Consider the following 26,061-nt stretch of genomic DNA (forward strand, 5'->3'; position numbering starts at 1 on the left):
GCAAAATAAGGAGTCTATGATCGCTTTCATAGGACAAGAGGAGGAGGGCTATTGAGTAACTTCTTTACAAAGGAGGTCTTGCAGTGACATGCTCTAAAGAAACTCCTCTTGATTTACCAAAGTAATGGACAGAAGTTGATTCAGTAAGTTCAGTGGTTTTCTGAGAAGGCACAGTTCTATTATTGAGACTTCAAAAAACAAATGCACATGAGATGGGAGACAGTGCAGATAATTAGTAAAAGACCTAACGTGATTGCTTCACTAAAGATTGAAGAAATTATAATGTCTCTTTTTCAGAGTTGAAGGACTTTGCAGACTTTCTGTATAAATATCAAGATTTGTTGGCATTACTTTCTTTTAAAATTTCCTCTTTGCTTTTATTTTATGCTTATTGAATACTGTCCTTTTGTTTAGTCATTGCTTTGCTTCAGACACCTTGGTCTGTAGTTATGAAAAACAGTTATATGGTGGTCTTAATGGGGAAGTATTTTTTTGCAAAGAAATCACTTCTCTGCTACAGCTTTTCTATTTTGCGGTGAACAAGCTAAACAATTTCCTGCCAGTGATTTGTGCCTTAGAATACTTACAGAGCTGTCTTTGGAAAAAGAAAAGATAAACTACAGCCATGAATCAAAAGGAGGTGCAAATGGTGCCTTGGCAAAAAAGAACCCAAAATTGTGGGAAGTGTTTTAATTTTCAAGTACTGTGAAGTAAGCCAAACTGTGAATAAGCTGAACATTAAAACCTCTTTTTACTAGTCTTTAGCCTCTGAAGACATGTTGTGATGTCCGTTAAGATGTAATTATAATGTGGTAAGTTATGAGAAGAGTTTTAATTTTCTTAATTTTTTTAAACCAAGAATTCAAAAATAGTTTAAAAAATGGCTCAGCCAAAAAATAGTGAATAATATTTACTGTAGAAGAGGACTGAGAGAGAGAGCCAATTACTAGGCTGTTCTACAGAATTGTGCTTAAAATCTTGAATAGCGGATATATGAGTCACATTTCAGTAGTTAATTCCAACTTATTGTCTCTACCATGAAAATAGGTGATGATAAATGAGGCAAAAATAGCTTACATGCTTTGCAACATAGGTCATCATAAATTGTCATCTTTTGGCTCTGCTCTGCCCGTGCTTTACACTAAATACAGTGTAAATACAGTGATAAAAGGTCATCATTTAGCGCTTAAATCAGCGGGGAGCTGGGAGTGAAGACTCTCTTCAGGCCACCACCATGAGGTGTGCCCTTGGGTTGCTTAGGTGTGGACTGGGTGCTGTGCTCCCTGTGTGGGGTTGGGAGGGTGGAGAGAACTGGGGTTTTTGTGCTGGAACATGGCAACTCATAGTGCAGTGGGGGATCAGATGCTGGAATGGTGGTAAGAGAGGCTGAAGCTCTCATTCTCCTGTAGTGCCCATCTCTCCCTCCCCAGCACAGGCAGCGGTCACATAGTTAAACTTGTCCATGCAAATGGTTCTGGGAGGTTGATGCTACCCTGTGCTTCTCTGCACGTTCTTTACGCCAGAAGCATGAAACAGGTGAAGTTATGTGAGCCATAAGTTCAGGTAGGACTTGCAAACTTTGGAAAGAAAGTATTTCTCAGCCAGAGTAGGAATGGCTATGAAACTAACCACATTCAAAAGCAAATGAAACTGTAACTCTGAATTTGGGCGTGCAACATACCAGGGTCCTGGATCACTGCTGATCAAATGTATGTTCTCCAAGACAAGAAGTTTGCAGAATGAAAATGTAGATATTAAATACAGAGTTAAAAGCTAATCCCCATTACAAGTTGGACCACTCCTAGTACAGGGTTCCACTTTTGAGGTTGTATGTGTTTCAAGGGCCTCTTGAAGTAAATGTCTGTCTTCAATGTAGTTGCCTGCTCTTCTTGGTTCAGTGGAGTGGCTCATGAATGGCAGCTTACCAGAGGAAGTGTCAATATCCTTAACTGCTAGACAGCTCTCTGCTCTTTAGATTCATAAAAATCATAAAAGGCTCATCTGACCCTCATAGAAACATGATTTTCATTGCTTCCAGGCTACCAGGCTTGGAGGGCACTTTACTCAGTCTGTGATGTATATCTCCACGTCCCGCTGGACATGTCTATGCTTAGCTTCAGTGAGCCACTTAGCAGTATTTCCAAAAATGATGCTCTGCTCGTTGCTTGTCTTGCACATAGGCATAGTTTGAGAGAGTGTACAGTGGTGGTAAGACACCCACAGGACTGTAGCCTTTTGTCTTCAGCTATTATCAGGTGTGTAGTCACAGATTTCTATTACCTGAACCAGGAACTTTCTGATATCTTTGGAGGGACAGAGACCTTATGTCTTGAGTTTTTCTGTCTGTATACCAGGCACACAGTGGCTTCAGACTAGGTGGGCTAGATCAGGGGTCCTCAAACTTTTTAACCAGGGGGCCGGCGTGCGGATGCAGTGGCAGGCAGTCATCTGCGGCTGCTTGGTTTCCCCCCCCCAGCCCCAGCGGGGGGGGAGTCTGTAAATACCGGGGGCCGGATTGAGGTCCCTGGGGGGCCATATTCAGCCCACGGGCCGTAGTTTGAGGACCCCTGGGCTAGATGATCCTTTTGTTTGTCAGGGTTCAACTTATCCACACAGTGATAGCTGACAGTACCAATGTGTGTTAAGCAGGCATGAAGGTGACACATCACCCTCTCTCTTGCTTTGATTAGGGATGTCAGTCATTTGGTGGAACTTACTTTACATATTGGCAAATTATTGAGTGGGATTTTGAGTGCTTCAGTCAGGTGTGTCTCAAGCAGGAAATCTTGAGATGATTTCTCAGAGCTATTTTAAAAGTGTTTTCCTCTGTTCTGAGGTCAATCAGACATGAGGCCACCTTTTCTAGTTTTCTGACGATACAGAGAGGTTGGTCAGGATGCAGAGCAGGCAGTTGTGATGGCACCGCTCCATCTGAGGGGCAGCTTTCATTCAAGACTATCTCAGCTAGCAATGCAGTCATCCCACACCTGCTTCTTTGCTTTTTGTCATTGCTTTCCAGCCTGGGGATAGCTTTTGGGGTTCGTAAAGCACATCCACTAAACCCTGGTAAGAAACAGTTAATCAAGAAGTACTTAGTCTTTTGCAGTTCTGATTTTTCCCTGTGGTGTGAGACAAAATACCTTTCTGTGTTTTAAAACTTATGTTAATTTTTATTACATTTTTACTTACCTTCCTTGTACATTAAGAAAGAAGATGGGCTCCATAAAGGGATACTCAGCAGCGATCTCTGTGCTTTTCTATGGAGGGCTTTTTTGTCGCTTGTCACCAAGAGTTTTATCAAGGGCTTGGTAGGAGAAGCAGTTTTGTTTGTTTGCATTCGCTAATGATCCTTTTCCATAATGGGGTGTTAATTTGGTGCTGTATTTTCTCACACAGTTCTTTGAGCCTGTGGTCAGCGACTCTTTTCACCTTTTGATGAAGATAATGTTGGTAGCTGTGTGCTCTACCAGAAGTGTGAAACAAGATTCAAGCCCTTGTGGCTGAAGCAGTGTAACATCCTGTGCTTTCCCTCTCTTCTTTTTAAGATTCTCCTCAGCATTCATCCTAGATTCCTGCATCACTTGTCAAAAAGTCAGCCTGCTGGTGTTTGATCTGAACCCTCATATTTCTGGAATTGGGGCAACTGTACCTCCTGCATGTCAAACACACTTTCTTTTTTATAAAGGTCATTCATGAGTGTTTCTTACTACTTCAGTGCAATAACTGTCTCTGTACAGACTGTCATAGTGAACAGCAAACTGTGAGGTGACCAGGGAGCTAGAGGTAAACACCAGGCATGAGCCCCGGTGTCCACAGCGGAATCATTAAGGAATGTTGCCACTCTAGAAATAAAAACTGGAGTTTTATTTACATCTTAGTGAAAGTGATGATTTGGCTACAAGCCTGAGACGGCGTTTGCGGTAGCTGTTGCACAATGTGGTCTCTCTTACCCTGAGCATGACGTTCATTCAAGTAACTTCTCTGGGCCACAGTTAAGAGAGGTGAGTGTTTACAGCAATCCCAGTGAACACATACAAATATTCATTCAAAGGGAAAGAACTACTACTTGCTTATAAATGGAGATTGGGATGTGTTAACTATATGCATACCTCCATCTTCTCATCTACTTCTGAACCCCTTCTTTGTGTTGGAAGTACGAGATGGGCAAATAGAAAAGACCAGGTGTGCTTTACTCCTTCCACACTACGTTCAACCAAGGGAAGTAGACAGTCAGGAGTCTACCTTACAGGTATTCTTAAGCCAAGTCTTTGCCCTTAAGTGCTTAAGTTATGCGCTTCCAGACTGAATGATTTCCCCCATCCTCAAAAAATCTTTGGCCAAATATGTGCACCCACTCAAAGTAGTTCCTGCTTAATATAGCACTGATTGTGAAAAGAGATTAATGAGTAAGAGGACAGGATCAGAAAATGAGATCTAGTGTATTTAGACTTTTAAGGGAACTATGAAGATCTTAATACATGGGGCAGAAGAGGCAGAATAACGGTAGACAAAAAATACTCGTTAACAAATGCAAAGTGATGTTTGATCGGTGTAAGGGAGCTTGAGGCACCTGTACTCAGAACTGAGGGCCCTGAGTTGGCTTGACTTAATGGAAGGATCTGTGCTAGTTCAAAACAGAAACATGGCTTCACTGGCTGTGTTCTCCGCTGCTGTACCAGAGCCTTGCAAAGGAGACAGCAAGAACAAGTCCATGTGGCTTTGTTGCATCTGCTGAAGGTGCAGTTTTGTAGCAGGGCTGAGCTGGTTGACGCGTAGGCTGCCACTTACAGAGCAAGCACTTGGCCCCAGCCTGTGCTTTCCTATCTACCACTTGCAGTGCGAGTTGTTTGACTTCCTACAGGCAGTGGTTCTAGGGAGATAAAATAATGATTAAAAATAAAGCACGTATACATATGTATTTTTGCAGGGATCATTTCCCACTGGCTTAAGTATCTAAAGCTGCTCACTTCTGGTGGGTGAGTGCCAGCACCAGAGTGAGGAAAGCAATGGGATTGTGTGGCTGGAAGGCAGAACCGGGACTCTGTCCTTCTGTTACTCTGTACCACAAGATTTGCAGTTGATTGCTTCAGCCCAGGTTCATGTGCTTGAGGTTAAGGCATGCGTTGCTGCAGAATCAGTAACCTCTGCGGGAGGAGGAGGGCAGAAGACTATAACCGCTGAACCAGGAGTCTTCATGGTTTATCACACCAAGCCCTGATTTTAATAGCTGTAAGAGGCCAAGGAGTCATTATCAGCCTAAAGCTCTGCCCTATAAAAAGCTGTGCCATCTGAGATATCAGACTGTAATAACAAATGGATAATCAGCAAATCCTGACACTGGTTAAGAAATGGCTGAGGATTTTGAGAGTGTTTTTGAAATAGGGCAATGCTCCGTTTTCACAATAATTAGGATACTTACCTCTACATTGCAGTTGGGTTATGAAGTCGCTCTGCTATCACACCTCTCAGATAGGCACAGTGCACACAAAAAACGCAGTTGGGTAACATTATTTAAGAGGGCAAAAGCAGTGGGAGGTAATTTGGCAAAAAGTGTTACAGGTAGTTGAATCTGTCTGGAAGCAAGGTGGTATACCTTTGAAAGGGCTTCACTGAGATGAGCTGCCCCTTTCAAATTCAGAGCACTAAGTGGCATTTGTAATTGCAGGCTGTCACCACTTTCACACTTACCATTTTAAATTGTTTTAATGAAGTGGAAAGTACCAAGCATGTCATTATTAGAGATCTGTGAACAAAGTGTAATTATTCAGATTGGAAATGTGTTTTTATTTAAGGGGAAAGAAACTGGTCTGCCCTGGGCAGGATTAATCTCTGCAGTCAGTGTTCTGTAAGCAGCTTATGGAGGTAAACATTACAAGTCTTGCCAACTTGGCTAAATACTGCCAGCTATCTTAACCCTTTTTAAAGATAAATGACCTGTAATTGGATTTCAGTACTGGATAATTTTAAATAAGGGCTATTAGAAGAAGCAGTAATTGTTATGAAGACACTCCACAATAAGCATATTATTGTGAGATTTTGTATCTCTCAGAGTGATTTAGTATTACTCTGTGAGAATCGGGGTAGCAGGTTAGAGAGAAATGTGCTTTCATTGGACAATTCCCATTATTCTTATTATGTGTGAGGGAACAGAAATGGTAATGAAGTTTAGGTTGAGTTGGCATGGGGAGGAGGTGATGTTACCAAGCGTTACTTTGAACCAACATTGTGAACTTCTCAAAATTAAATTGGAAGAAGTGGAAAGATAAATTGATTGCTACTTTTTATATTTCTACAGAACTTTTAAAAATAAAAGTAGATATTGTTTTTGTCTGCAGTAGTATACTTTTAAAAAATAATTTAAAATTTCTATCAGAAATTTTTTCTCCATACAACCAGTTTCTCTAGGAGGGAGGCACATATTAAGAGTGGAAAAAATTCTTTTCAGTAGAATTTTAACCACTGCGTTGGTAATCTTTGCTTAGTGCCTGTTGCAAAATATTAAAGAGTTAAAACTGAAGCTAAATGGGGAGAGCAGATTTTGATGTTGCCTACAGTATTTCATTTGTTTGATGTTGTTACCACAGGCCAACAAGTGTTTTTTGGGAAGCACAGATAAGACTACTGAAATAGTAATATTTAAGTCTTCAAATTAAGAGGTATTTTATTTCACCAGTTTGTTTTGAACAAATAAAACACAAGTTTATTTAACTTCTGAGGTATTGCTGATTTTGATGACACCAGTATTTAAGCTTTTATCTATGAAGTACAGAAATCACTAAAATTTTTCCCGAGTTCATGTAGCATTAATGGGGGGTTATGCTTTTGTGTGTTTGTTGCCATCCTAAACACCCTAAAATGTGGGAGACTTTTCAAATCCATTTTTTGATTCCTTGTTTTCTTACATCTGCTGCTCGGTTACAGTTTTTCTCAGAGGAAGCACTGTTTGATTCTCTCTCACAGATTTTAGGATAGCTCACTGTTATGTTCTCCATGACTAGTAATTTGCTTGGTGGGGTTTTTTGGCTTTATTATTCTCTGAAAAGTCTTACAATTAGTTTGTTCGCTTTCATTTCGCTCATAACAGAAGTTCATTAATTTAAATTTTTAACTTAGTCACTTCAGTCTTTCTGATTTGAAAGAATACTTTTCCTTTTTGGAGAAAAAGAATTATGACTTTTTATCCTGCTGGTGTTGGCAGCTGGAGAAATGATGGTTTTACCCCTCCCTGATTGCAACTCTGTGCTCTCTTTGCTCCTCCTTGCTTTTCTCCTGCAGGGTTCCAGACATTCAGCTAGCACCTGCATCCCATGTCCCTGGCCATGAGGAGTCCCTCTATACCCAGGAGCACAGGGAGAGCTGTCCGCAGCTAGGCAGACCCACGGAGGCCAAGCTCATGGCTGACCTGTAGATGGACCACTGTAGATAGAGAGTCTAGGGTCAGGGAATATACAGGGCAAATATACAAAACATACACCAACTTGTCACAGAATAGTCATCCAGTGCTGGCTGCTACAGTAGATAAATTACAGAATCATAGAATCATTTAGGTTGGAAAAGACCTTTAAGATCATCAAGTCACACCGTTAACCCAGCACTGCCAAGTCCACCATGTCCCCAAGCGCCACATCTACACATCTTTCAAATACTGGCAGGGATGGTGACTCAACCACTTCCCTGGGCAGCCTGTTCCAGTGCTTGACAACCCTTTTGGTGAAGAAAATTTTCCTCATACCCAATCTAAACCCCTGGTGCAACTGGAGGCTGTTTTCTCTTGTCCTATTGCTTGTTACTTGGGAGAAGACACTGACCCACACCTGCCTGTAGCCCCTGTCAGGCAGTTGTAGGGAGCCATAAGGTCCCCTCAGCCTCCTTTTCTCCAGGCTAAACAACCCCAGTTCCCTCAGCCGCTCCTCACAGGACTTGTGCCCCAGACCCTTCACCAGCTCCGTTGCCCGTCTCTGGACACGCTCCAGCACCTCAGTGTCCCTCTTGCACTGAGGGGCCCAAACCTGAACACAGGATTTGAGGTGCGGCCCCACCAGTGCTGAGTGCAGGGGGACAATCACTGCCCTGGCCCTGCTGGCCACACTGTTTCTGACACAAGCCAGGATGCTGTTGGCCGTCTTGGCCATTATTGATTCATTGTTGATAAGGTTACTTCTGCAATTGCAAACGTTTTGGTTCAGAGTAATGCTGATTTTCTCATTTCTTATGAGTCAGAGAAGTATTTTTGTTCTAAGCGAAAGTCACTTAACTAAAGCAAAATTTCCTTTAATACTTTTGAGATGCTCTGTAGTTCTTGGTGCATCTTGCTAGAACACCCTGACATTCTCCCCCTGGCCACTGCTGTCATCATTCTGTGTGTGGAAGAGTCCTGTTATGAGCAGTTGAGTTATATACCACATGAGACAGAGTTTAAATCATGCGTCTTTGCTTAGACCTTTTTTTGAGATGCTGACAAAGTTGGGTAAAACTGTGAAAAGAGAGTAGCAAAAATGCTTTCCACCAATGTGTCTGTGGCCAGTGAGGCGTACTTGTTTCCTGTTTTTGTTTGTGACTAGGAAGTGGCACCTTGAGAAAGAATATTAGAATCAGATTTCTGAGAAGTAATTTCAGAATTCAAGCTACATTTTTATGCTTTGCTGATCATAGGTATTTTGACAGAGGATTTAAATAGTAAAGATAATTATTCTTTAGTCTCATTCCTGTGAATTATTATGTGCAACACCAATAAAAATGTCTCAGTCTTAAAGAACTGATGAAAACATTAAAGACAAATAATTTTTTTAAAAACGTTTTTTATTTTAAAGTTCCAAAGACTATCTGGAACATATGACAATGAGACTTCATCTGTAGTTAAAATACGTTGAAGTACTAACTATTGATATCTGCTCCAAAAATCTTCCTTTATGGACATTTTTTAATTACAGTCCTGATCATGAACCATTTAATTTTGGCTGGAATTTACAAGGTGCAGCACAAGAAGCACAGCAAAAGGATAATATGATGGCAGTGGTGCTTGAATAGAAATGCTGAGCTGTACAGTAAGTGCCTCCACAGCACCAGCAACCACAGTATGAGGAGGGCAGGGCCGTAACCAGAAGAATTAATTTTTCCAAGTTCAGTTTGCACATGCAGTGGAAGAATGTAAAGAGTCATTTTATGGAGGAAGTAAAATCAGTTCAGACAACAGGAGGCATTTCCCTGACCCCTAGGGTCTGCTCTCCATCTGCAGTGGTCCTCAGCTAGTACCTCTCAGCCATGAGCTTGGCCTCTGTGGGTTTGCCTAGCTGTGGACAGCTCTCCCTGTGCTCCTGGGTATGGCCAGGGCATGGGATGCAGGTGCTAGCTGAATGTCTGGAGCCATGCAGGAGAAGAGCAAGGAGGAGCAAAGCGAGTGCAGAGTTGCAAGCAAGGAGGGGCAAAGAGAGCTCAGAGTTGCAGGCTGCCTGTCCTGCAGTCATCCCTGGTGTCAGCTTGCCAGTGGTGGTATCCAAGCATGCTAGTTTCAGAGCTTTTGCTCTAGCTTGTGGGCTAAGAGGAGTTACAGAGGAAAAACCTTTCATCTAATGAAATTAGTACAATGTAATCTGTTATGTCAGTAATTTCAGATGGCTTTATTTTTTTATTTTCACAGAACTGAGATACTTTCTTCCAGCTGACATTTTTAATATTGATATACAATGTGTTATTTTATTGCAGGCCCAGGCCTCTTTCTAGATGTCCTGTCTGATCATTTATGTCAGTTTTTGCCTAGAATAAAGCCACTAGGAGAGATCATGAGATGTGGCTAAGTGGTGGGGGTATGACCATGAAGCTTTGACCTCTATCCCTCTTTTAGCATAAATAACATTATTATGTAGCTAGCCCTGACACGTTTGAAATACTTGGTTTGCCGCTATCTGGGTGAATGGAGGAGTAAGGTTCTGATGGGTGTTTGGGCTGTTTCGAATAGTTGGTGTTGTGAATACACTGTGTTTATTTTTTAAAGGACAAAAATAAAGAATTGTCTCAGAGTTGCCTTTATAGTCTGATAACTTGTCAGGAGTCTTCAGTTGTCTCTTGTTGTCAAAAATACAGCTGGCATCAGTGTTTCATCTCTTCCTGTCCAACTGGTGACAAGAACGTGCTGTTGTTACTTCTGGACAGAATGGCTGTAACTGTCCATACTTGGAAGCTGTGATACTAAGGTGAAACCTTAAGTTTAAGTTTAAACCTTAAAACCTTTAAGTTCTTAGCCCCCTAGCATCAGTAGCTGCTGATGAAACACTATCTAGCTGCTTTGTAGGATTGTAGGCTGAGAATAATCAGTTTTCAGCATCTCTATATTTAAAGTAGGCTGCCTCAGAGTGCCTTCTGTCAACTAACCACAACTTCCCTCGAAAGTTACATGCCACAGGAAGGATGAAACTGCTAAGTCTAGCTTATTAGAGGGAGGAACATAACTATCCTTGTGCGTGGCATAAGAAAACATATACTTTTCTGGAGGGGACAGGATAACCACAAATGTTGCTGCCTTCAGAACAGGTGCAAAACTTGCGTTTTTAGTTTAGCCCTTTGCACAACATCTGTCACAACTGAGGAAAAGAAAAGAGGAAGAGGAGAAACTCATATTTTTGCACTGAGGAAAAATGAATGCAGCTTTTTGAAAGAAATCTAGGCCATGTCTTGACCTTTCTTTATTTTAGGAGGATGCTATTGACAGCATTTTGATAAGGGCTTAAATAGAGGACAATACTAGAAGATTTTACAGTTTTATCGTTTGTTAGTTTTACTGCAAGGACATTGAGTTTCATGTTACTTTCTTGTCTAACTTAAAGTTTTGGCTAAACTTGTTAGTTGTAGAAGGATGCAGGGTGAAAGGAGCCTCTGGGTATCATAAACCATAACCCTGGTAATGCCAATTAAATCAGGGCTGTGTCCAGTCAAGTTTTGAGTATCTCTAAGGATAGAGATGCCACAGGTTTTCTGTGCAACCTTTCCCAACGTCTGACTAACCTCGTGATGAAAAAATGCTTCCTAATGTTTAATTGTTCCTTGCTGCAACTTGTGCCTTTTACTGGGTGTTCCCACCTTTTCTGAACCCCTCTTCCTTAGGCAGTTGAAGACGGTGGTAACACCTCCTCTCAGTCTTCCCTTTCCAGGCTGAACCATCTCAGCTCTCTCAGCCTCTCCTCCTGTAGCATGTGCTGCAAGCCCCTTCATCATTTTTGGTGGCCTGCTGCCTGGTGGAACTTGTTCCAGTATGTCAGTATCTTTCTTGTACTGGGAAGCCCAAAACTGGGTACAGGACTCATAAGTATGATCTCACAAGAGCTGAACAGAGGGGGTTCCTTTCCTCCATGTTCTTTTGAACACAGTCCTATACATATTTGGCCTTGAGGTCACACTACCGACTCCTCTCTAACTTGTTGTCCACCAGGAGCCCAGACCTTTTTTTCCAGCTTCTTTTCTAACCAGGTGGTGCCCAGCCTGTAAGATTGTTTGGGTTTATACCATCTTGGATGCCAGACTTTGCACTTGAACTTCATGAGGTTCCTGTGAGCCCATTTTTCCAGCCCATTGAGGTTTTGTTCTTTATTTAATGCGTATGAGCAAGGTTATCCAAATTTGGCAGTTGTGGGGGAAGATCCTACTTTTGAGACTTCCCTGTACCCTACTGTGGTAGGAAAAGGGGATCAGTACACTGTTGGTCTCCCTGTGTACAGAGATACCCTGTTCTCTTCTGCCACCCAGCTTGAACACAGTTGGATTTCCATTCTTTCTTTGCGCTTGCCTTCTTCCCTTCCTCTGTAGTTTGGGTGAAGTGGTAAAAAACTTTGATCTGACTGTTCGGAGAAGTGACTAGATGACTTGAAGGAAGGGGATTTGATGCAGGTCTGTAAAATCACAAGTAATGTGGGAAGGGTAAACAGAGTGGCTGTGTTCACTCATTTCTAATACAAGAAGCAGGGAACTTCAAATGAAACTAACAGGTGTCACAAGCGAAAATGGCTCCAGACAACATGGGTAGTTTGTCTGTGGAACTTCTTGCTGCAAGATGCTGCAGGCACAGACATTTGATTGGAGTTCAAAAAGGGACCAGATGATGGTGCAAAGATGAGCCATATACCTCAGGAAGTCCAAAGTTAGATGTTGCAGGAAGCCAAGAGAGTATTCTGAGGGGAAAAAAATGGAGGAAATATGTCTGAGCATTTACTACACAAACAGCATTTCCCCTATTTTTCTTCCAAAAAGGATTGCAGCTTGGCTGAATTATTTTGGTGCAATAGCCTTAGCCTGCAGGCTGTAGCTTAGCCAAGACTGTATTAGGAAATATTTCACTCCAATGAATTTGATGTTTTTCTAGTGATTCTTGGTGACTGTTGACCTTGCCTGTATTGAGCCAGCACAGTGGGATACTGCTAAGATACAAACCTTGGTTTGTCTTAAGTTCTTCCCCTGCTCTGTACCACAGACATGAAGATGGAAGAGACAGTCACTGTTTTTCAGTTCCTCCAAAACTGGTTGTATAAAGCAAAGCTTCTCTTCTCCTTCTCTTCAGCTCCACCTTATTTATTTTTCTTATGTTGCAGGCTGCCTCATAATTTTCTTGGAGTCTGTTCATTCCTTGCTTACCTAAAAGCTTTTGACTTTCAGAACAATGTTAGTCTTCAATGAAACATCCTTTTAAAAAAAACCAGAACCTTCCATGTTTTTCTTGATACTTGATGAAGCTTGCTGCTTCAGGAGGAGTCATTAACAGTCTTCAGGTATCGTGTTATTTGTGGTAGCATGTTGACCACTTTGGACACTTGCTGTTACTGTCTTTTGCTAGGAGATGACCATGTTGCCAACAGGTTCCTCATCGGCGCAGCTTTCAGGGCCACAGCCAAAAGAGTCAGGCAGCAGTGCCTTGGGGAATACCTGTCCTTTTCCACTGGGATGTAAGCCACAGGAAATTGTGTTATCTCCACACATTCAGTTAGGCTTCAATATCCTCAAGCCCAAGGTGGCTGAGGGAACCCATTTGAGCACTTGCATTAGTAGTCCTTAGTTTTGCATTCTCACCAAAAGGTGAAGGAACTATAGGCTCTTTTGATGAAAATGCATGTGTGTTGGGATTTTTCACATGATGCATTTTCACTTGGTAATGTGTTCAACAACAGGTGTCTGTACAACTTTCTTTTCTGGACTTGGACAGGGACAGCCAAAATGTACCATTTGGCCCCCCTTGTAATTTTTATTTCTATGTGGTCTGTCACATTCCCTACCAGCTAAGATTTGATGTCAGCAGTGGACATATAGTCTACTTGGAGTCTTCTTAGCAATTGCCCTAGCCCTACACTCTGAAGTGTAGAGTTAAAAGATATCCTATTGTTTTGTCATGAACACAGGTTTTAAGATCCTGACTGGACTTCACCCTCCAAACAGAGGCCCAGTTTCCCCAAAGAACCTAAGTCAGATCCTCATAATGAGCAAGCCATATGAACCTGTTGCTACTCATCAGCTGCTTTATTTTTAAGTGAAAAGGGTGAGTGAGCTCCAGATCTGATGACCATTTCCCAGCCTTTCATGTAGATGGGGGTACTTCCTAGAATGTATCAACAGCTTTTGCCTAAGCAAAAGCTAATTTCCTTTTACAAAGCTCATTACTGCTTCAGCCACATGTTGCATGGCATGGCATGCTGGTGTCTTTTCAGACAGACACATCCATTAATATACTTAGTATTGGAGAGGAGAAGAGATGCCAGGTATGGCTTTTACCCCCTTTATTCATGTCTGTGCAACATGCAGGAGGAGAGGGACTTGAGGTGTGCTGCTATAGGTAACTGGTATAGGTAAAAATACTCCAGCAGACAATACTGGGGCAAGAGTACCAGCAGGGTAAATGGATAAGGGCATCCTGAAGAAAACCAGTTGTTTGAGCTGTAAGTTTTCAGTATTACTGCTTTCCCTTGCTCCTATGCAGCAGCTTGTTACTGACTGGTGATGGCTACCAACCCCACAGCACAGCTGGTAGAAGAAATAGGACAGATGCTCTCTAAATTACTTCAATGCTGTGTCCCAGGCCGACTGAAACCACTGCCGCTACTTTTGGCAGTTTCAGATAAGCACACAGAAGAGAGGCTCCTCATTGATACGTGTGTGTGAGCTGTGAGTGCGTGCTGATGAGTAGTGAAGGGGAAGCAGTGGCATCAGCTGCCACAGCTATAAATTGTCACTTTCTGTGTCTGTGCCCTTAGGGCTCTTGCCAGGAAGCTGAGCTTATCTTAGCTTTTAAAGGTTTTCATTTTACTTGTTTCTTCAGCATTTGAGAAATACTAAAATAAGGAGAAAAACCCCAGCTTTTCTCAAACCTGTATCTAACTGGACCAATGCTCTAAGGCTTATTAGAGCAAAAGCAGTATTTTGATGTAAAGTTAGCTGTTTGAGAATGTTGAGGTGATTTAGAAACTTAAGTCTAAATTTGTTCAATAGCAGAATTGCTAACATAAGAAAATGTCGGTAGAGAGAGATTATCCATATAGATATTCACTTTGTTTCCACTTAAAAGAGAATAGGTATCTGCATTATGTGGTGCTGTAATACATATTTGAGTTATATTTTACAGACAAGCATAAAAAAAGACTTCTTGCCTTTAAGGTTTTATAATCACAGTTAGATTAAATGCATAGCAAAAATTAAAACCCAGATGTTAGTAAAATAAAATCAGCTTGTACTGGTTTAATGTTAATAATACATATATTTTATTTTTACAGTTTCTAGGTATTCACGAGTGGTCTGTCTGTGGTTTTGTCAGGTTACCATTTGTTTACTTCGATAGGAACAAATTCTTAAATAATATTTAAATTAGTTTATTAAAAAAGCTGACAAGAACAGAACTACTATAGTATACAGAATTAAGTAGAACTTCTTCTGTTAATTCTTTCTCTTACTCCGTTTTCCTGTAGCTGCATAGTGTCTTTTGTAATTAAAAACTCAATTTTGACAAACTAAGTGGTATGAAATAAAAGGTCTTTTGCATTTTCTTTCCCATAAGAAAGTAATTGCTAATTTAATGTTTCCGTACTTATGTTCAGATATGACCCTTCTATGCTTGCAGGTAGGTGGAGGTCAACACGTGAGGAAGGAAGGAATTGCAAAGATGACAAATGTAACTATGTTTTTTTGACTTCCAGTACAACCTCAGTGCCAGAGAGATACAGCTGCAATAAATAACATTTATTCTGACATCTGGCATAGCTTTTACCAGCAATTATCAGCACTCTTTAATTTTCCTTTTCCATCACAAACTTACGGTGCAATTACCAAGTTGTGTTGGCGGGTGAAGGCATATTAATAAGATAGAAGACAAAAGAAAAGACAGGGGGGCCAGGAATAAAGTAGGGAAGGAAACTGACACAGGACGGAAGGGCATGACAGCAGGAACCCAGGGCTTGCATCCTGGATGCTCAACTGGTATTGAGCTGATGCCAGCAGGATGTGTTTAAGTCATTTGGTCTCTGCTGGCCCAACTTCAGTGTGCCCAAAGGGATCCCAGATATGCTTTCTGAAGGCGTGGTGGGAAAGCTTGTTCTTTCCCAGCCAGGCCTGCTGTTCCCATTTATTGCTCTCTCAGGTAAACAGCACTTAAAAAGAGCTAGCCATCTCACCATCAGAATTAACCCATTAATGCAGGTTTTGGTGGCTTCAACTGTGAATACTTATTCATGTTTCTAAACCATTTGTCTCGTGTCCATGTTTGACTTCAGCAGAAGTTCTGAAGAACCCTGTATCACTGCTCTTTTAACTGAAACAGTGCAATTTTCATATCACAGTCTCATACTTCAACTTATTTTTTGTGTTTATAAATTATTCATGTACAACTAGAGTAAATACTCTTTTACAATACACACTAGAAAGAAAAGTTCTCCTTTAGGAAAAGGAGTAAAGAGATAATACACCTTGCAAAGATGAGTGATTTAACATACAGGAGATACTCAGTGTTGGGGAGAACCAAGCAGTTCATTAACTTTTGATCCATTACATTTGACAATGTTATGTATGTGAATTGTCCAATAAGACATTTGTGCTCCAAATACTAAAAATGCAGTTTCACCTCCAAAGGGCTATAAACTAGGCACTTGTGATAGTCAAACGTGCACAGAGATTGTCCATTTTATCTCAAAGTCTGATTTCCTCTGCTTGTGTGGCTTGACTAACAAAACCATTGCTGTAATTGGAGCACAGCTAGAGGTCTTGCAATGTTCAGATATTCTGGTTATTGTCAGTCTGAATTGTGGGCTATTTTTGTTTAATCCTTTCTCAGACACCCAAACTGTGAATCAAGTCTTTGCTTGAGTTAGTAACATCCAGGCATACATATGTGCCATATGGAATTGGAACATTCACACTGGTGTATATTTCCTGGAAAAAATAATGAGATCGGTCAAAACGATACAGCGAGGAAATTATAATGCTGAGTTTTCCTGCTGTCCTATGACAATTCTTTTTCAGTCCAGCATCACTCCTTGATTTCCTGAGAAACAGAATCTTACTTAAGCTGCTGTACAGGGAGCACTAAGAGTGTTTACTGTGGACCCAGGATTTTTAAATTTGCTCCACTGCAGTGTACTACAGTCTTCATTTCTCAGGTAGCTTTCCATTGGAAGATTTTGCAAGTGCCATCATTTGTGTTTCTCCTATGTCACGTGAGCTTTCTTCATGGTGTGACCTGACAGCACTTGAAATTGATACACTCACTTGTCGTCTCAGTATTTTCATTACGGTTCTCTTGTATCCTTTGCATGCAAAGAAATAGATGAAAGGATCTAGGCAGCAGTTAAAATTCATCAGAAACACGGTATAATGGAGTGACTTCTGGAAAATTTTCTTTTCTGTGCACAAGGGTTCATTCTGAAGCTTCTTAATCATGTGCTGTATGATTGCAACATGATAAGGGGTAAAGCAGATGATGAATACTATAATTACAAATATGATTGTATTGATGGCTTTTTTGTTTATCCCTGATTTTTCAGTCAGTGGATTTTCCTTGGCCGTTTGAAAAAGTTTGCAACTAATTTGAGAGTAACAAAATAGTATAATCCCCAGGGGAACAAGGTACCCTACTAAACAGGCAGCAAGAAGTATAAACGGTAGATGTGCAATTTTTTCGAAGTTTGGATATTCCATACACGTAGTCCTTTCTTTTTCTTCCTGTGACATGGGTTGTATAAGTAATGGGAAAGTTTGACTAAATACAAGAAACCAGATAAAGACACAAATGCCCTTGGCATACTTAATCCTTCTGATCTTGTATCGGAAGGGGTGGACAACAGCAAAAAACCTGTCAATGCTCAAACATGTCATGAAGTTTACACCCGCATAGGTGTTGATATAGAACATGAGAGCAGTTATTCGACATAATGCTTCTCCAAATGGCCAGTGAAATCCCAGGGCATAGTAGGCTATCCTTGTAGGCAAGGCAATACAGAACAGGAGATCAGAGAAGACGAGATTTGTTGAATAGAGGGTAGTGGAGTTGATCTTCTTTCTGTTTTTAAAAATGACGGTGAGGGCAATGGCGTTTCCAAGCACCCCAAGAATTAAGATGGAGCTGTAGAAGACAGGCAGTAGTATCCGTGCTGTGTCTTTGTGCTCATATAAGTCACAGGTGGAACTGTTTGTCTGAGAAGCTGTGAAGGTGTCCATTTCTGTAACCGTGGTTGTTGCAGGAAGATCCATAGGCCTAACATGAAAAAAAAACACAAAAGGGAACATTTTGTAATAAATACAAACTTCTTGTGCGTAAGAACAGCCAACGTCTGTTGCAAAAAGCAAGACTGTAAAAAACTGAAATGAAACTTCTTTATGGTGAAATACTTTTCAAGCCTCCTTCCAAAAACAAACAAACAAAAAGATGGCTCTGGCTTTTCTGTTTTGATCTCTTTCCTTCTCTTTGAAAAAAATCAGACTTGGCAAAATAATAAACCAGGGCTGTAATGTATTTGGAAAGTGAAGTTCATAGGTGATCAGGAGATGGAAGACTGTTTAAAGAAATCCGAGGGGACAAAGGAGTCTGAAGAAACACATGATAAGGGATCATATGAACTCCTCAAGGATCAGACAAGCAGGCAAAATCTTTTAAATGTGTTTCAGTAAATATGTAGGGATTTTTTTTAAAATTTTTAATTTGTTAATTTTTGTTGCTAACAATTCAAGTTGTGATGGTTTAACTTGTTTAGAGAAACTTAATTTTTTTCAGAATTATCATATTGGCATTATAGTAATTCAGCTTACTTAATACTAGTTTTAAGAATTGGCTTTTGGAATCTAATTCAGATATTGTTACATGCATAAATTTTTAAGACTGCTACTTTAGTCACTCTTTAGTGGTGCTGCAAAAGAGAGGTAACCGAGCTGGAATATTTTACACATTGTCAATTTAGTAGGTTTTACAACTTCTTTAACCTGCACAGTCAGAAGTAGCATGGCAGAGCTGCAAAGTGGCAGTGATTTGGGGGACTTAAAAATACAAAAAATTATCCAGCAGAATTTCAGAAACAGAACAGACCCTATCCTGTTGATATTGCTTCCAGTGCAAAATAATTCTTAGGTGTATTGTTACCTGACAGTTGCATAGTGTGAGCATAAATGTCAGAAAGGATGGGGCTTCTAATGTTACTCCTCAAGCAGCTGTTCTGCAAAATGGTGCCTTTTAGAGGCTGTTTGTGGATTAAAACAGCAGTCAAAGCAAGATTGCTTCTGCTTTAATGCAGAATACTATCTGGAGATAAAAGCTGTTGTAACCTGAGTTTTAAGTCTGTTGGGTACCTTTAATTAAAGCGTCTAGGTTATTTCTGAGGATCTGCCTTTCAACGCATGCTATTTATAAACAGCTGTAGCCTGTTGTACCTTAAAAAAGACTTTCTGGAAATACCTCTCAGTTTTAAGACTTTTAAGCTGCACGTTTTAAAAAGTATCTATTATCCTTGTATTAACCTGTGAAAGCATTAAAAGGTTAGTATCTTCTTTCATGTTTTGAGGAGATTGTCCTACTTTTGGTTTTTCCACAATTAATGTACCTGCAACACATGCTGTATCATAAGCCAGGCTGGTCAGACTGCTGGCTAGGTCAGCAGGGGTGCATAAGGTTCTCTTTAAACAGTAAACCTGTGGATAGTGGATGATGTGTATTAGAATACGTAAATGAGTTATATTACTTATATTTAAGGAAGAAATTTAGCATCCAGATAGTATATTAAGTCTATGTTTGCTGTGTTGCACAGGCAGTAGGAAAGACAGGTGAGTGATTTCTGACTGATAGATGTACAGTGTTCTGATTCTTAGATACCCGTGAGGTAGGTACCTTGGGTCAAGAGGTGGGAATACTGCGTTCAGGGATGGAAGTCAAATCTGAATTGGGAGTTTTGTGGTTTGAATAAGGGAATTAAACTCTTAAATAGCAACTCCAACTGTAGTGCAGATTTAAGAATGTCTGTACTTTTATATTAGTTTTATTCTGTGTCGTTTACAGTATCTTAGTGTGTTTGATGATTGGTTAATACAGTGGTATTAATCAGTTATTGTCCTGAGGATAGTTCTAGTATACTTTCCTCCTGTTTCATATTTTCCTTTGTAGAAGCACATAGGATGGCTCTTGTTTTACGTAAGTGTAACAGACTGCTTTTTGCAGAAAATAGTGTGGGTTTGTGTAGGCACCTAGGTAAAAGTCACTGGGGTATTTTGTTTCTTAAATGCTTCTGATTACCTGCTCACACTCCCAGCATGACATCTATCTTCTACTCATCTCTTCCTTGAAATTTAGGAAAAATAATTTCTTAAGCATATATAAGGAACAATAATGTAAGATTTATGATAAACAGCAGTAACTAGATGCAGCATATTAACTGCATAATTTTATTTTCATTGCAAAGTTGTAATAGTTTTGGTTCCTTATGTGCATAATTGTCACATCCATTCATATGTCTTTCTGTAAATGTAAAATGTAGAATATCTATTATACAAACATGTTTAACTTTGGTTTAGGAGAAATCTGTAATTTCAGTGATTTTTTTTTTTTTTTTTTACATTAAGAGTAGAATTTGCATGTTACCTAATTTTGTGCTGTAAAGTTGGATCTTTAATGTAATACATTAATCTAGAACTTACTGTTGCTCAAAATAGGATGTTCAAACTTGCATAAAACCATGGCTATATTGAGAAGGCGCCCTCGCTGAGAGTTTGTTTATCCGTTGCATATTGATATGGTATCCATTGTACCACTATGGGTATACATGGGGAGCAGCTCAGTGGGAGACAAGCTGCCTCCAAACAGGTGAGAAGAAAGTTGGAGGACCACAGCTCACAGGCTTTCCGGGGTAGTGTGTGCATCAGCTAAACTGTGCTCTTTGACAGAGGATGTCAGGAGGCTTTTCTGCCTGCTGTGGGAGTCAGCCTTGTGTGTGGGAAGTGTTCTTTTTGATCCTCTGTTAGCCAAAAAATATTTTTGTTGTTTATGTAAGGAGCACATCTTATAATACTCTAGATGAGTATTAATATTTTCTCTATACGTAGGTATTTATGGCCGTTTCTGAGCAGCCACTGTTGGTGTCTAGGTGCTATATTACCTGAATATATGTAATTTTTTTTAATTTAAGAAAAAACAACACATTGAGATACTGTATCTGGTTTGGGGCCCAAACAGATGATAAAGTTGCTACCATCTGACAACTTAGCGTGTATCACCTGAGCTACAGTAACTCCTTTGTACATCTGAGCTCTTGTTGTTGTTGGATGAACTCTGTATTCACCTCAGCAGGTATTTCACTTGAACAGGGCTGCATTTAAAAAAAAAACCTTTCTTCCTAAAAGATGTCTAGACTACCAAGTAAGACAAGATTATTATTTTTTAAATCCTATTCCTTGTGTCAGGTTGCCATTTATTTCTTGGCAGCAATCAATAGTGATCAGCTTACTATACATACATTCTGTGGAGGATGTCATATGCTGTATCTGGAAGAACAGCAGCAGGCCCATTTTGTGTACTTTCTATGTGTTTTGCATTCTTGGAGGAAAAATGGAGAATGTTGTCTCCTTACTGCTGCAAACCTCAGACTAGGTGGACTTGAATTTAATGAGCTATGTGGCTGAATACCTAATGAGAACACAGCCATGTACTTACTGTCTCAAATCCAGGTGCATCATTGAAGCTACCCTCTAAAATCACTACCAAAATTTTTGCTCATATAGGTTGTTGGATTAAATAACCCTGCCCAGTGGCTTTCTGAGTTTATTAATGATATATTTTGAAATATATACCTGAAAGAAAGATAACGTTAATTTACCTTACCAATTCAATAATTTCAGAAAACATTTTTTGCATATAGGTACATGCAAAATAAGGCATAAAGTATTTAAAATTCCTGTCCTTGTATCTGTATTATAAAGCAGGTTGTGCAGGCTTTTATGTTTTCTGATTCTGCAGACACATAATACTCAGTGACACAGACACTTAATCATTTAATGTGACTTCCTTTATAATCCAGATTATGTTGTTATTTTAGTTATTTGTGTGTGGATTCCACTAACTTTTTATTTAAAGTGTATTTTCTAAAATGCTGTTTGGTCTTGATTTGGATAACTGTAGAGAAAGCAAATTAGCCATTTGTACTGTAATTTTTGATCAGGCAACCTCCCTATTAAAAAATGTGGGTGTCTCTTCTTTTTCTAAATTTCCCTTAAATTAATTTCCAGTTGCTGTTTTTGTTGAGCCTTTTGGTGATTCAAGGTGAACTTCTCAAATGTCTCACCACAAGGCAGAGTAGTCCTGTGACACCTGTTCTAACCCCAGCTTAGTTCCACACTAGAGATGGGGTTCCAGATACCTCTTGGTATCAGTGTACCTGAAAGCATGCTTCCTGCTACGTCCTTGCTTTTTCTGCTCAGTTGATGAGATACCTGAGATAGAGTTGTGTAACATTGTACCGAGAGCTTGTGAAGTTAGTTCACTGTGATCCCAGAGTACTTCTCAGACTCACTGTGCCCTAGGGTATCTCCAGTCTAGGGACATCGCCATTGCTCTCTGCTTCTGCCTTGGAGGACCTTATGCCTGGGAGAGTTTAAAATTAATTTTAATATTATGCCCAGGCTTGCAACCAGTGCACATTGTTCTTTAGTGTTCTCTCACTTGCCGTTCTCCAAGTCCTAGCATTGTATTTCCTTTCTGACCACCGATGGAAGAGAAGTTTCTCTTTAGCCAATTACTTTATGAGAAATGTTAGCTAGGCAACTTCTAGTCTATTCTGTGTGCGTTCTTGACATTTTACAGCAATAGTATCCACTTGGGGGGGAGGGGGAAATCACAGGACTGCGTGAAGCTGTTTACAAAATCTAACATGTCTGAGATCTGTGCAGGTGCCTTTCTAAGCCAATTTTGTAATCTCATCAAAGAAGGAAAGCAAACTGTTCTAGGAGATTGGTTTTCTGTGAAAACGGTTGACTAGCATTATTCATTCATTTTACCTTTATACTGCAGTACACAAGAGCCCAGCTCAGGGCAGAGTCCCCACTGCAAAGGGTATCTGATGGACAGAGTGGTAGCTCCAGTCTGGAAGTACTACATAATCCAAAGCCCTGGTTCATAGAGATTTTCATGTATGATGAGCTTTATGTGTAGTACTGTAATGTTACATACATTCAACTATTAACAAGTACAGAGTTAAGCTATGAGCCAGCAATTGCAGTGTTGCAACCTTAGATTACACGGGTTTGGATTAGGTGCAAGCAGTGATGTGAAGCTCTCTCCGTATGCCACATGAGTTCTCTTCTTGTTCTCTCATCTCCTGCTTTTGATGAACAAGCACCATTTGTTTTTCCAGCAGAACCGGGAACACGCAGAAGGTTTTAACTGTGTATTGTAATCTAATGTGTCATTTATCTGTCTCAATAATTTTCATTCTTTGGAGATGAATTCATGGCCCATCCATCCAGTAGCTAATTTAAGAGGGACACTAATTAAATTTTTGGAAAGGCATGGCAGATCACCAGTAAGATCTCTCCTGACTGTATACATAGTGTGGTTTAATCACTTTGAGGTGGACAGTATTTTGTTAGCAAATGGTATTGGGGAATAATGTTTATGTATACATAGAGAGTATAAATTATTTAAAAGGAATGGTCGGGAAAGAGACTTCTTTTTCCCTGCAGTGCCTGACCTGACGATTTCCTGAGCTTACAGTCCTCTATAGCTGTAAGCTGTGTAAATCTTATAGAGTTTAAAAACAGCAGAAGATGGGAAATAGGCAGTGCTCTGGCTATGTAGGTTTAATTTTTTCCTTAATCTCTGAAATCAATTGTTTTCTGTTTGAATTTCTAATTTATCATGCAAGCGATCTTCATTGTAGAGTGTTTTCTCTGTTTGAGAAAAAGGCTTGATTCAACTAGTCATACATTTATGTATGTTAAAAGGTGTGCATGCTAAGTTGCATAATAGAACTCTGTTGATACAGAAAGAACATATACCTAAGATACATATATATATATAGGTGTGTGTTATCTGGCAGCTTACGCATTACACGTGGTTTAATAAAAGCTGAGGCAAGACACAGGCGTGTCCTCAGGCTTCCTGTTTCTTTCTAATACTATAACACTCATATGCTTCTACTGCATTCTGTTAATTTAGGTTTTTTCAAAAGCTGCTGAGCTTCGTGTCCTAAATGACAATGAGTAGGCATAATGACCTGAAGACCGAATCCTCAGGTCACAACCCACAGCTAATTTTGGTGAGAGTTTCCAGGCTAGTGCTTCCTTGGTGTAGACCCAAATCTGTTGTTGTACTAAAGCCGAATTTGTAAGCCACATGTCAGAGAATCCCAAGTATACATTTTATGAATGAAATTGTCATAATGACAGCTATAAAGAATTAAAATATTCTTTTAAGTGCTTAACAGAATTTGCAGATGCACGCAGTGTGGGATCTTTATGGTCCTGCTTTTATCTGTTATTATAGATTTTGCAAAGTTGTATGACAGTTACATTTGGTGCTCAAAAATAAGGGAAGCTACAGTGAGCAAAATGGAAAATAAAAAAGTTAAGTGGAAATGTGGCCTAACTAGTTAAAGAAAAAGTGGAAGTCACTTGAAGTGTACATGTGGTGCTCTTATCTGTTGGATATCTCTTTCCAAACGGGATCTATCCTATGAAAAGTGGGAGAACTATCTAACATAAGTCATCTCTGCCAAAGATGCATGTGAAGAGCCATGCTGATGCTGAGATGATTAACCTCCCTTCAGTTTACTTGCCTAAGTATACTAAATGTAAAAAAGAGAGAGCCTAAACTATAACAAATACAGAAAATAAAAATCTGAGCCACTGACAATTACATTCCTGCAAGCAGAAGAAAAAAGGGGTCAAACAACTATTTGGGTTTTAGTCCTAGAAAACGTGCACACCTTTTATATGATTTTTTTTTTTTCCCCCCAGGGTGGTATGGGACCTGTACAGGTACAGTCTTTAATTTTAGGGATTACAACTTCAGAATGCTAGCTTAAATTTAATATTCATTATATGTACACATACTCCTCAATCTTTTGAACAGAAAGGGGTAAGATTTGAGCTCTTAAAGACTAATTGCCAGGTAAATTTTCAGTTCCCTTGTTTCTTCAGGAGGAGCCATGAAAATGTTAGATAGACCTCTTGTATTCTGTGCTGAAAGGCATGCGTGCAGTCTCTGTTTTTTAAGATAAATGATAGTTGAGTTATCATCTGTTGAACAGTCTGTCTTGTTTTGCCAGTATAATAGGAAAAATGGGAAAAATGTTTAATTGGAAAGATGCATTAAAATCATATCACTTGTAATTTTTCTTAGCTTTGTGGCATGAAGATCAGTAATAAGGAGAAAGATGTTTGGTGATTCCAATTCAGAAAATAATTCCTTCTAAAAACTTTGAAAGACATGCATGTCAGAAGGTAAAAGAGGAATTAGCTCATAAAACTCTGAATTATTAAAATATTGTTGCAAAATTTAGATGTGAGGAGAGTGGCTGAGGAGTTTTTGAGCTGACAATAAAAGCTGTTTCATAGCCAAGGAGTGCGTGTGATAGATAGAGCAAGCTGTGCATTCACGACCATAGTACGGGTTTTTTAAGGCTCTCTCCTACTATTAAAGTATTCTGCAGGGTTCAGTGCATTACTTAAGAACTGTAACGCTTCCCTTTCTACTGGTACAGTAGTTACTCCTGCATTAGTATAAATACTATTGCTAAAAAAATTGTCTAAACTAATGCACTATCAAATGTTTCCATGTGATTGTCAAAGGGCTGTATTATAAGAAAGGACTTGAAATAACTTGTTGATGCTGTGGGTCAAGAGATCCTTTTAATAAAAATTAACTGGCAGCATATTAATATGTGAACACAAATTATCACAAATTTCTTCCTCAAGCCTTGTCTCTCCCATCCAAAGATTATTTATCCTACCTACGCCATGAAAATAGCCAGTATAATGCAAAAAAAGAGAAATAATATTTCTGGAATTGTTTGCTGCTGTTCAGCGGGGGGAAAAAAGAGTTCATTCTTCTCTGTACTTACATATCTGTAGCTTCTTGGATCCTCTGAGCAGTTAAGGGCATTGGCAGGATGGCTTGAGTGCAAAAGCTTACCCGTGCACATTGTTTTCAAGAGTGATTACGTGAGTGTCTTTTGTGGGAGGGGTAAGCTTTTTCAAGTGCTTAAAAAAAACCCTTGTTGGTACGCTGGTCTTGATTTGCAGCCTACTGTTTTAGGGGATGTGAAAGCATCTATGTTTAATCCTTTTACAATTAGTCTGTTCGAAGAGAGTAATTAGAAACAACCCGCCTGCCTCCCCCCTGAAATTACACATTACTGACTTTCATGGAAGAAACTTTACCCAGAGGTTTGAGTGAAAAACTTTATATGCCATTTGCATTTAAAAATAACTTAACTATAGTTTGTAGCAAAGAGATGTATGATCAGTACATGCTTTAAAACTGCTGCTTACTGATCAGATCTGACACAGCACAAGAAAACCTCAGTACTGAGGCATACTGAGATGTGGTGTATAAGCAGACATCTCAACAGC

The 26,061-nt window shown here is 39.8% G+C and overlaps 2 protein-coding genes across 4 annotated transcripts in view; one reads left to right on the plus strand and one right to left on the minus strand.

Moving 5' to 3' along the window:
- UBAC2 (UBA domain containing 2) overlaps nt 1-26,061 on the plus strand; it is a 101,122-nt gene that overhangs the window by 33,059 nt on the left and 42,002 nt on the right. The window lies entirely within an intron of this gene.
- GPR183 (G protein-coupled receptor 183) lies at nt 14,687-25,656 on the minus strand. Of its 2 annotated transcripts, none has more exons than XM_037376363.1 (2): nt 25,551-25,656; nt 14,687-17,710 (listed from the first exon to the last, which is right to left on the minus strand). In XM_037376363.1, the coding sequence occupies exons 1-2, from the start codon at nt 25,589-25,591 to the stop codon at nt 16,606-16,608; spliced, it is 1,146 nt and encodes a 381-aa protein (XP_037232260.1). In that variant the 5' UTR covers nt 25,592-25,656; the 3' UTR covers nt 14,687-16,605. The 2 variants fall into 2 exon arrangements, with proteins under 2 accessions (XP_037232260.1, XP_037232261.1); XM_037376364.1 differs by lacking the exon at nt 25,551-25,656 and adding an exon at nt 20,949-21,028.

Source organism: Falco rusticolus, chromosome 2 (genome assembly GCF_015220075.1).
Source record: "Falco rusticolus isolate bFalRus1 chromosome 2, bFalRus1.pri, whole genome shotgun sequence".
Taxonomy (NCBI): domain Eukaryota; kingdom Metazoa; phylum Chordata; class Aves; order Falconiformes; family Falconidae; genus Falco; species Falco rusticolus.

Bases quoted from the DNA above. Each gene is read 5' to 3' on its own strand.
- GPR183 (XM_037376363.1), bottom strand. From the start codon at position 25,591: ATGCCCTTAACTGCTCAGAGGATCCAAGAAGCTACAGATAT. The intron at 17,711-25,550 runs GTAAGTACAGAG...TTTTCATGTTAG, and splicing joins ATCCAAGAAGCTACAGATAT to GCCTATGGATCTTCCTGCAA.